This window comes from Polyodon spathula, chromosome 14 (assembly GCF_017654505.1).
Source record: "Polyodon spathula isolate WHYD16114869_AA chromosome 14, ASM1765450v1, whole genome shotgun sequence".
Classification (NCBI taxonomy): domain Eukaryota; kingdom Metazoa; phylum Chordata; class Actinopteri; order Acipenseriformes; family Polyodontidae; genus Polyodon; species Polyodon spathula.
In genome coordinates, this window is record NC_054547.1 from 33,986,299 (window position 1) to 33,998,524 (window position 12,226).

General features: G+C 37.2%; 1 protein-coding gene across 3 annotated transcripts in view; it reads left to right on the forward strand.

The window, feature by feature from the left end:
* Nucleotides 1-12,226, forward strand: part of LOC121326754 (rho guanine nucleotide exchange factor 26-like) — a 38,143-nt gene that overhangs the window by 22,713 nt on the left and 3,204 nt on the right. For all 3 annotated transcript variants that reach the window (XM_041270212.1, XM_041270213.1, XM_041270215.1), the window contains exons 12-14: nt 4,679-4,888; nt 11,071-11,141; nt 11,267-11,371. In XM_041270212.1, the coding sequence (XP_041126146.1) occupies nt 4,679-4,888; nt 11,071-11,141; nt 11,267-11,371 (386 nt within the window). The remainder of the gene's footprint in view (nt 1-4,678; nt 4,889-11,070; nt 11,142-11,266; nt 11,372-12,226) is intronic.

A 12,226-nucleotide genomic window follows, 5' to 3' on the forward strand; every position in this document is an offset into this window, starting at 1 on the left:
TGTTGCTGGTGAGAATCCTGATGCACAGTAATGGAACCATATACCCGGCTATGGGCCAGGACTTTTGAGACACTCTATATAGTCATCTGCTGGCTGTTATATAAAATGAAAGGTTCCTGTCTCTGTCCACGCCTAGGAAATTCTCAGCTGTGGAATGCAGCTGGACGTTAGTGAAGAACAGCCAAAGAAACTAAATGGAATGTTACCTTGCAGCTGGCCGAGAATGTTCACATCATAGGCCTGAGAACACAAGCTCTTTAATGATACTGTAGCTTTTGAAATCTCTGTGTTTTGCAAGTGAGTGGGATGGGCATGTGGACCTTTCTACACATTGTAGAATGAGGAGAAACATCTGGTAGCTTTCTAGAGAACTGGTACATTTACACTGCATTCATACTCTAAATATTTAGGTTTTGCCATTTGTGAATGGATTAAGATGCTCTTTTAAAATACCACTGAAGCATAGTAGTGTTAAGGGCATGCTCTATTTTAGCTTTTCTTTGTGGTAATTAAACATGCAGTGCCAGTGAAAGTCAGTGTCAAAGCTTATGCTGGCATTTCTACATTTAAGGTTTTAATGTGAAACAGGACATAGCTTTCATTTGGGTAGTGCATTAATAGATCATAATAACGGATATGCCTCCAGAATTTCCAACTGTATTACTTAAGTTTGGAAACCAATACAAAATAGATGATGAGTTGTTTGCATTGTGACTTTCCCTGTACAGAAAAATATTACTGTCTAATTTTGTACATGGTTTTTCAATCATTTTTGTCTTGACCAGTGACTGTTTTCCCTTAAGACAACTATAGTGGTAGGAACACATTACAATGTTAATATTCTATGTCAGTTACACAATAAATGTGTTTTATTTTAAGCAATTGTATTACAAAATAATGGTTCACTTAACTTGCTGTGTAATTCATATTCACAGTAGTTAACTGTAATACATAAGATGAATGTATTATCAGCATGTAAAATAAGAATAGTCTTTTTGTATAAACCTAGGAATTAATTATGACAGAGTCCAGGTTTCAGTTTTTACCAGTAGCCCTTATCTGTCTTCAAATGGGATTATCTGAAACATGAAAATCTGAATTTACTTGAAGTTGTTATCCACTGTGACTAGGATATTGCTGTAAACAGTGTAGTCTATTCAATTAATCTGCATGTGGCTGATTTACTTATCGCCATGGTTTAATTCATTAAAAGAAGGGACTTTTAGATGCTTCTTTTTTAAACTCTTTGACTCAAGTGTATTTTTCAGTTCTTTTAAAGTAAGTAAAATGGCTTTTGTTCTTAATTTAACATTTAAATTGCTCCGGTCTTGCATCTTTATTTTATTAATCTTGATTTATACATTTTTTGGCATTAAAATAGCCCTCGAAAAAAACTACTATTCCCAGGAAAAAACTACTATTTGTTGGAAATGTTTTAACAAGAAGCATATGTTAATCACCGTTTTTTTTTTTTTTTTTTGGGGGACAGTTATGTAATAGTAACTCTAGTTTTTTTTTTTTTGTGGGGTTTGCAGTTATGTAATTACGAACGGCTGTGTTTTTTTTTTTTTTTTTTTTTTTGCGTGTTTTGCAGTGGATCATTTTAATACTTTCACTTAATAAAACTCAGTGCAGATGCTTTTGAACACAAGTGTTTATTTGTACAATTATTTGTACAACATGTGCACTTTATTTCACAAAGAATGTGTTTATTTTACTTTGTGAGTTGAATCTTGCAGCCCCTGTGTGAGTTTACCCATAATTCATGTGATTTCCCAAGTACTTTTGAACTTACAAGTCTATCCAACTTTCTTTCCTCTCCATGATGTTAATTTCCGTGGCAGAATTCCAGAAGCTTCTCTGTAGTAAGACTTTTTATTTAAATACCCTCTTTAATAAAAAAAAGCTTACACTCTCTTGATCTGTAAATAATCAGTTTGTACGTTATTATTATTACCTCTACATAATCTGTCATCTTAATTTCCAAATGGATTTGATTTCACATAGGGTCATAAAATCCCATGTAGTTACCTATATGCCTTTAATTACAAGGAACAAAAACGTATGCTCGTTTACAGTAATAGATTTCTGAATCGTTATACAAGTTGATCAAATGCATGATGCCGGTATTCAAGTTGTGAGTCTTGATAAATCCAAGACCTTTGGACTGTACTTTGGAAGTTATGTAATCAACAAATAAAAAAAAAAGATAACGTAAATTTACCTCTGCCACCTGCTGGAAAAGAGGAATTAAGAACCAAATCTAAAATAATGTTTAGTCAACGTATAGCGGCCACTGGAGCTGGAAAAATATGACCACTAGCTCAGATTTTGAGTTTTAATTCTTCTGTTTCATTTGTCTCAATCAAAGTGGCACCGAATTAGAAGACTTTCGGTAGACCAATAACCTGAAATATTGTTTAATTTAACATGTGTACAATGTGAACCATTCTCTTCTTACCTACTATAGTATCTGTTGCCTGGTCTTTCTAAACTTGTTGATAAGGACAGTATATACAAATCTGTTTAGACAGAAACTCCAGAATAGCAACATGGTTCATTTCCATTGAAAGAACGCTGTTTATTGGTTTGCCTGTCAATCGATTTCCGCATCCTTGCAACACCAGGCTGGAGAGATTCTCTAGATTCCACTTCACAGTTAATCAGACGCCCCCATGGCAGCTGCTCCTCAAACATGTGTCTGTCTGTCACATCTATGACAGGCAGAACTTGCTGGGCGAAGCTGGACTGTGCAGCACACAGTCCAATGTTCAATATTTTAAACCTAAGATTAAATATGTACTAGTATAGAGTTGTGCAGACTCAGTTTTAACTGAACCTGTGCATGGTAACCTCATGTAGTAAGCAGTTATTGATTTATTCCACTGCGGGATAGATATTTGTTGGTGTTTCTTAAATAAAATAATCCGATTTTTACCAATTCATTTAGGTTGTACTTAAATTGTGAAGTAACGCCTACATCAAGCAGCGCATGTGAGCAAAATTGTGCCAGCGAGACCAGGCTGTCATAATCATGTATATTGCAATACTGGTGGTTGTAGTAGTACTGCTTTGTGCTCTTAATCTCTTCTTTAGTGACATTTGATAAATCTGCATTTTAATGAAATTGTATTTTACAATTTGGAAAAAGTTATCTGTCAAGAGAGAGAAATCATCATGCCCTCAGATTTATGATAAATCTGCATATTCCTTCGAGGGCCAGTGACCTACGTCAACAGAAACATGTCAGAAAGTCATGAGCTTTCCATTCAGTGATTTGCACAAAAGCAAACAGTGAACAGAGATGAACTTTCAATATGTTATTGTGCTGGGTGTGCTCAATATATCTCACAACTATTTGCCAAGGCTGCGTTCCATCAGTCTCTTTTGCTAATTAGAAATGGTTTGATAGCTCTGGAGAAACAAACTGAGGCCAAGTGATGGGAAGCAGCTTTGCCTTCAAGCCTGCCTTATGTCTGAGATATTCATTGGGAGCTTGTCAAGAGATTTGCCACTTTTCATCCATTTTCAGAATGCAGGCTTTGCGAAAGAGTAGGCTGTGAATTATGTTGATGACGAGCTTACTCGCCCCAACCCCCCCCGCCCCCCCCCACTTCTTTTGTTAAGGCGTTACCACATGAGATGTACTGCAGTGAAAGTTGATTGAAGGAGAATGCCAAGTTAAAATGAAGCTCAAGGACATTCTTTCAGTGTGTTACAAAGTGACAAACCGGCAGAGGAGTACAGAAGGCATTCACTCCAGTGAACATGATTCACATTTTCTTTTTCAACAGCTTAAGACTTCACACAAAAGAATTAATAGATCACTGATTTGCCATCCTCTGAAAATATGATCACATTAAGATATGTGTTAAGATCTGCCGCTGTTTTACATCAGTAAAACTACATGAACAATTTTTTTTTTTTTAATAAATCTTTTATCAGACTCGGATATGGTGCCAATATGAGTATATTTCCAATTAAATGTGTTTTGTATAGTAAGTGGATCTCATGCTTATGAAGTTAAAGATGGAAAAGCTCCAGCTGGACTGTTCATAGGTTCTTTCTAAAACCAAGAACTGGTTTATGCAGAACTGTGGGTAACTCTTCCATTGCATCGCAGTTCAAGCCTCTGTAGCAGGGGACCTCAAGGTTCAGAACTCTCCTGGTCTTTGCTCCACCTGTAGTCTATTAACTGAACCAATTGAACTTCCTTTTGGTCTTTGTCACCTAATTATTTAATGATACCTATAAAACCTCAGGCAGGATTTTCAGACCTGCTCTAGGTTTTACAATTGGCTTTGTCAAACCTAAGCTTATTTGGACACATGGAGGTCACAAAGCAAGGCCAGACAGATGTGCAATCAGGGCAGGGTTAAGGTTTTTAAAGATCAGTACATAATTCTCTTTTTTGGAAACAACATGGTTCATCCCAGTGTTTTCTCCAGATTAAATATATAATATAATATAATGATCATGCATGCTCATATTGTTACTTGGCTTACAAATGGAATAAATGCATTCCTGTTGAGAAATGTCCCGTTATGTGTGTTTATATATCGTTTGTTCAATTTCTCAAAACAGAATGTCCCTGTAAATGAGGTGCTTGCATTTCAGTGACCCATGTACTGAATAAATAACTTATTAAAAAAATACATATTGTTTTCTCTTGTTCCAGTGAGGAAAGTTATAATGTCATTGACTATGCATTGAGAGACCAGCTTTCTGTGGGCCAGTGTGAGATTGAGGAGCTCAACCTATCCCCTGTGAAGACAACGTCAGGAATGCTGTACTCACGTCAAGGATCGGCCAATCACGTCTTCACGCTGGCTTTCACTAGCAACCACTCGGGAGAGAAAGTGACGATGATTATGGGAGCAGAGTTTCTGTGAGTACATCAGTAATCTAATGAAGTCTGCAAAATCATAACTGCTTGATAATAAGACATGACTACTCTCAGTAACATTTATCATATGTTGTAATGCATTGTAAACAGTGTCATGCGTGTGCAGTGTATCAAGGCATTGTTGACACCAAAATGCAGTGTGCTTCATTGTTAAGTAAAACAGAATTCAAATTGCAAAATGGACAAATACACATAATGTAATTCCTTCATAAAATCAAGCACCGTACTCTTCAGTTTTAGGTATTAAAATGCCTGCAGTGTAAAGTTTAGTTGACTGAATAGCTGGCAAAGCACTTTTTGTTTTTCCCCAAAATGGCTTTCAGTAGTCAAAACACTACATGACCAAACTGCCCTTGAAATGAAAATAGGGTTTAAACTAATGAGCCTGAATGCGTAAGGTGATTTGAGGAAGGGTTATGAGGTTGTTCTTACTAATTATCATCTGCTCACATGTTAAGGAGTTTGAACAGTCATGAGATTGGAGCTCCTTCAAGGTCAGGTTTAGCATGAGCATCAATAATTCATGGCCTGTGATTGCCTGGCTCAATTAGTGTTCTTTAGCCCCTGGGTACAGAAACTTATATTGCCTGAGTCTTTTATAATACTTATTCTACATGCACTTGCAAGCTTTCCTACCTAAAAGCATGCATATTTAAATAATGCAAACCGCGATAAGGTTTTTGTAGATTGACAGAATGCATAATTATATAATACGGCACTGGCAGGATGGAGCAGGACTCCTTTGATTTCAAGGGTACATGAACACCTGTATCACTGATATATTGGTGGGCTCTTTTATAATCACCTGACATTTTAGTACATTTACACAGAGGTATATTTACACCCACAGAGAGTGAAAAATGAGTGCATGGTGTAAAGAATGATGCTTATTTAGACTGATGCAGACACACATCACCTCCTTTCTGTTCAGCTCCATTGTTCACATCAAGATATAACAAAATGCTGTAGTTAGATTGGAGTAAAGAATATCAGTGAATGCAAACGCTATCTGAGCACCCTTCAAGTCTATAGTAATACCACAGCCAACTTTTATAAATCCATCCATAGACACATTTTAATGTGTTTTAATGTTTTAATGTTGGATACACCTGAGTCTTGAATTGTTGCCAATATTAAAGTAGTTATCAAATGAAACCAGAAATCAGCCCATCCCATACTGGAGGCTATTCCAAGATAACTCATCACTAATCCAAACACACAGTTTGATCACCTTAATGTCTTGAGTTTCTGTTCAGTCTATGAGCGGTTGCATCTTCATGACTTTTCATAGTATGTCACTGAAGAGTTGTGTGCGTGACTCCTGGATACATTACTGTGAGTTTTCACTGTTATGGACAGATATTATTGCTTCTGGAAAGGGAGATTGAAGTTTGGAAAACAACTGCAAAATCATGCTCATTTATTGGCAATGTGAAAAGCATAGAAGGGATGAATATTCAAATCCCCACTGACATCCTGTTAGTTTCTTAACTCGCCAATAAATCCTGAGTCCCTGATGGTCAAAGGGAAGTCTTAATATGGTAATGGTTTCTGATGATCCTCTTTGAGCCAGGGCTGTTTTCAGTTATCTCCTAATCTGTTTTTGGTTGATATTTGTTTTCTCTTCTTTTATGAACTTGCTGAACTTTCTAGCTTGGGTATGAGAAAAACATTTACGCAATTGATGGTCTTGAACTAAATCTTCAGATTTCAGACTCACTACTTAACCCTGCGAAGATACTGGTCTGCTCTTCAAGAACTAACAAGACTACGAGTAATAAAATCAAGTGCACTGCAACATTAGGCGTCCTTAATCGACTAGTTCTGATTCCTGATTGCCATGCATGGTATACAAATGAGGCTGTGTGATCTGATGGTTAAAGAACAGGATTTGTAACCAGATCCCCTTTTCAAATCCCGGCTCAGCCACTGACTCATTCCGTGAGCAAGTCACTTAACCTCCTTGCGCTCCGTCTTTCGGGTGAGACTTTGTTGTAAGTGAGTCTGCAGCTGATGCATAGTTCATACACCATAGCCTATGTAAGTCGCCTTGGATAAAGGTGTCTGCTAAATAAACTAATGTTGTTGTTGTTGTTGTTGTTGTTGTTGTTGTTGTTGTTGTTGTTGTTATTAATAATAATGAGAGTAAACAGCACCCTTTACTTTGACCTGTTGTCCTTTACACATATTGTGAAGCCTAAGAAATATCGAAGCATGAATTCTGTGGAATCAACATTAACAGTTGTTTTTTTAGAATATGACTTGAGAGATGAGGAGCTGCCAGCACATAAACATGCAATCGAAATCGAGAGAGTTCTGCCACAGAAAACAAATATTTGAGCTCTCAACGGACGACCCAGCGAATGTTTCCATCTTTTAGCATTGCTGTTGAATAGTGTTATATGAACCTTAAGGGATTAGCAACAGTAATGGGGATCTTGATTTGTGTTGTTATATGTGGGGCTGAAATGGAGACCAGAGGCTTTATTTTGTGCTTCATGGCATGCTAATTGCATAGCATTAAAGTTGTTGCTTGGCAACGTGCATTGTTAAGGCAGTTCTTTCCCACGATTCTTTTTCCTTCTCCCCACCTGTCTGCTGGTACAGCATGAATTTTATTGTACTCTTGGGGTTTCGGTAAACAGTTTGCGTTTTGTTTGTAAAAGGAGGTACTGTGTTCAAGTGAGTTAATGTTTAATTTACATGTGGGTGTTAACATTGGTTATCCTGTTGGGGTGACCGAATTGCAGGGGAATACATGACCTTCTCTATTTATCCACAGAGAGAGATAAACACGAGCGCTGGCAGTGTGAATTTTTTTTTTTTTTAATTTTTAGAGTGACCAATTATTATTTTTTATTTACTTTTCCCCCAATTTGGAATATCCAATTCTGTTTTTTCTCCTCACCACAGCGAGTCCCCACACAGCACAGACGTTCTGAGGGCGTGTGAGCGTCCTCCGATCTCACAACACAGTGTGAGCTTTAAACAGACTCATACTGCTTGCATCGAAAGATGAACCATCCTCTTCTGTGCCAATTCAATTCTGTGTCTCTTTCTGACTGCCAAGTGCTAGGATTGTATGGTGATTTTGAGATGGGGATCATATGCAACCCACAACACTACATTAACTTGCCCTGGTTATTTGTAGGCTGAGATGTCTGTGATGTTAGCTGGGCATGACTGAAGGGATGTAAATTAGGGATGTACTTACCATGCTCCAGTAGCTCAATATGAAGAATAACCTGAGGCTATGTAAATGTGTGCAAACAAGAAGCAAGAAGTCAGCTGTACATAAATCTCCAGTTAACTCATTTCTTTGCTAAATGCATGTTAAATTATGCCACCAGGACCAAATGTCTCTTGTTGATGTTTGCTTGCTTTGTACCGGCCAAATCTGTAAACTGTGTGTGTGCTTTTTTTTATTATTCTTTTTCTTATTATTATTGTTGTTGTTGTTGTTGTTGTATTAATAATAATAATAATAATAATAATAATAATAATAATAATAATAATAAAAAGTTATTTTGGTTTTTGCATTTCAACTTTTTTTTTTTATTAGTGACATTTAACCACAGACGCTTCCTAGGGAAATTCTGACATGTTGCAGGAAAACAGAAAAAAAAAAAGAAAAAGGTCAGACCAAACTAAAAGCCACACACAGTAGTTTCTGACCACCGCCAGTACAACAGGCAGTCACAAGCATTACTGTTAGAGCCAGGTATAGATGGGATTAAATGCGTTTCTGATATGAGGCATGCCATCTCTTATTTCACGACAACAGTCGTTTAAAAAAAATATTTACTTCAGAGCAATGTGGTAGTGTAGAGCCCTTAGAACTTTACCCCAACGATAGAGGCCTGGACTGTATAGAAGTCTGCTGTATTAAGAGTAAGCAATAGCAAAGTACCTTCTGGAAAGTATCATTCCTTGCTCTTTTAATACTGCAGTCCATTATACAAGTCTTGGAAACAACTTACTGTATACACAGAACAGTAACTGAAAACTTGAGATATCTTCTTAGTGTGCGGAACACTTCATTGTGCTGATAATGTCAATTGTGTAATGGCTCAATGCTTAATTGGCTTGCTAGATATTTATAGGACAGTATATGTGTTTGTTTTGGTCCTTGTAGAATAGAATGCATAAGAAAGCCAATATTGGTCTTTGTTTATTATCTGCCTCTTCAGTCAACCCTTAATATTCTTTTTTTTTTTTTTTTTAATAGCCTAAATGAATGACTTTAAAATGACTTGCATTGTTTTGCTTAACCAGTAATTCATATTGTGTGCCAGTTATTTCAGGGTGAAATATTGCATAGATATTTAATAGGAGGCACTGTGAAGTGTCTGAGTGAGCCACTGGATGCTGTGAATAGCCTTGGGGATACTGTTGACAGGGCTAGATAGATGAGAGATGCCAAACCGAGGTTTTTCACTCTTCCTGACTTTTTGTAAAAACTGAAACAAGACTGTTTTTGTTCCCCGAGTTACTGGCTACTACTGGGGGGCCACCAAGCTTATGGGAAATCATTAGCATCCAGGCAGCCCTCAGGAGAAGTGAAAGCACTTCACTGTCCTGAATAGACAGTGGAGGCGGAGAAAGGGATTCAGAGCTATATTTTATTGCTCAATGTCCTGTGCTCATTGCCAAGCTTGGGAATGGTTTTATAGGTTTTGATTCACAGATGGACTGGAGAATCCCTCCCCCTAGAAATCATGTGAGGAAACTGGATTCAGATATCTATCATAATCCTATACATGTGTTCTTGTTGACAAAGTTGTGCATAGCACTATACTTTATTAAATAAACTACAGACTGAATTAGATCTGTCCTTTTCCTTTACAAAGTGTGTTGCAAGCAAACCATGTGATTGTGCGCTTTGAAAGTCAAAATAAATCACATGACATTACGAGATACAACAGTGGAGACTTACAGGTCCCGTGTTGTATAGTCCTGTTACTCCCCTAAAAACTATTTCACAAAACTCAAGTCTGTTTTTAATTATAAGTGTTATTGTTCATTTTGTATCGTTTTCTATGAAATAACATCTTTCAAAGTAAATAAATAAAAACAAAACCGGCAGTTTAATGCAGGAAGACATTTACTGTTTACTGTACAGCGGCCAGAGCAATTGCAGAATATATTATTGCAACCTGATCGGAAGAGTATCATTTCAAACAGGGGGCCTGCATCTTTCTAGGGCATGCCTAAGATAAAGGTAGTGTCTACAGTATGCGCCACATATAAAGTAGTTAATGTCAGTTTAATTTAAGACTTCTGTAAACTACAGCACCATAAATGTTTTAGAACTTTGAAATACATTCACTTCAGATATGAGTCATTCCATAAATATGTATAGTAAGCTGTTTGAAAAAAGTAACCAGCAGTGTTCCGTCTGCATTACCAGTATTACCATTGGTGGATTTTATAGAAAAACATTGCACCATTGGACTTTAAATTTTAAAAGCATTTTGTTTTATAATAGTAATATAGAACAAAGGTTTTTTTTTGTTTTTGTTTTTGTTTTGTTTTTTTTTTACAGCTTGGGTTTGAATGAAGGCTAAAGGAGGTCATGAGACTCATTCATTAGAGGGACGGAGAGAACTTGCCCTCATCTATTTAGTGCAACACTGGGTCCTATTCACACAACTGTAATGATTCAGCTTTGCAATAGCTACCTAGATTGACAGAACTGTCTTTGTCATTTTCCTTGCATTCTCAGTCACCTGTAAACCAGTAGGCTGTCAATTCGATCCCTGTCTCTAGATGTGTATATAACTTGCAATATTTTCTAACAAAGGGACATTCACAAGGAATGAAGTTGACCTTTTTAAACTTTTTTTTTTTTTTTTGTGACGGGTTGGAATCGGATGAGCCTTTCCTTCTGTTACCTAGGTCTGGTGGATGTGTCTCAATGCTGAGCACACCACCTGGGCAGCGCAACAACAGACACCTTGTTTTGAGACCGATATGGGTCAGATTTCCTACCCGCTGTGTTTCTGTGAGATTTATAAACCGAAAGTCATGTAAATCAAGTGTCAAGTAAAGAGTGTTTAGTTCCCTCAAGATCATCTGATTTGGACATAGGAACATGTTTTAAATCACAGGGGGTAAAGGTGTGGACTCAAACTTGCTTCCCCCCCCCCCCATTCTCTTTGCAGTAATGAGAGAGCTCGCTGGATCACAGCACTGGGAGAAAACAGCAGCGATAAGCAGAGCATAGACAGAACAAGTAAGTGTGAACAAGCCAAGCTGCCTTTAAAATTCAAATGCTGCCATCTTGTGGGGCAAAGCTGATCTTGCATCTTAAATCACATGATGAGCTGTTCATTTTGTCATGTTTAAATCTTGCTGTAGCACTGACCCAGGTGGAGATTACGAGAACGTACACTGCAAAACAGCCAGATGAACTTTCACTTCAGGTTGCTGATGTGGTGCTGGTTTACCAGAAAGTTAACGATGGTGAGTTGCTGTTTTATGGTGTCTATGAATTATGCACATATAAAACCAGTACCAACAGAATGCTGATTTTGGTTACAGTGCCTTGTGGTACTTCGGTATGAAAGGCGCTATATAAATAAATAAATATTAATAATTAACCATTTAAACACAGGGTATCCAATCTGTGTCTTTTGCAACATAGCGACCCATTAATTGCAGCTTGTTACATTAGTTTCAGAAATGTGATTAAGATGTATATATAAAAACCTGATGCAGACCAGATGAGGGTTTTGCCTCCATCAAAACTAGTGCCTTATCTGATCACTTGATTTAGAGCAACTCATTCCCACGAATACTTTGGTTTTAATGATGCAGACTCATTCTTAAAGGACTATGCTTTCTACAGAATCAGGCCTCTAGGTAGATGTCCCCTTCATGAATACTGCATGGATATTTCAAAGTCCTCAAATGAATAGTTTATACCCTCTGAATTTGAATACTGCTTCATTTATATCTGTGTTATACCCCATGATATGTGTGTTTTTGACATGTTTAATAAGGTCACACTGTGGAACTATAATGAGGTCAGTATAAAAATGACCATCAACAGTTTGTACTTCACATCCACATTGCTGGTTCTGGAAGGGCAGGCTGCCCAGAACAGATATCTGCATCAACCCCATGCATTTCTATGAAGATACATTAGTTCAAAGACTATTGGCAACTTTGAACTTCATCAGTTGACCCTATGCTGTTTCCTTTCATTTTTTGGATTAAAGTACTTTAAAAAAAAAAAAAAAAGTGCAATGCCCACTTAATCGCCAACCTAAATGGCAGTAAAGTGCAAAAAACATTGTATCCAACTGTTTATCTTTG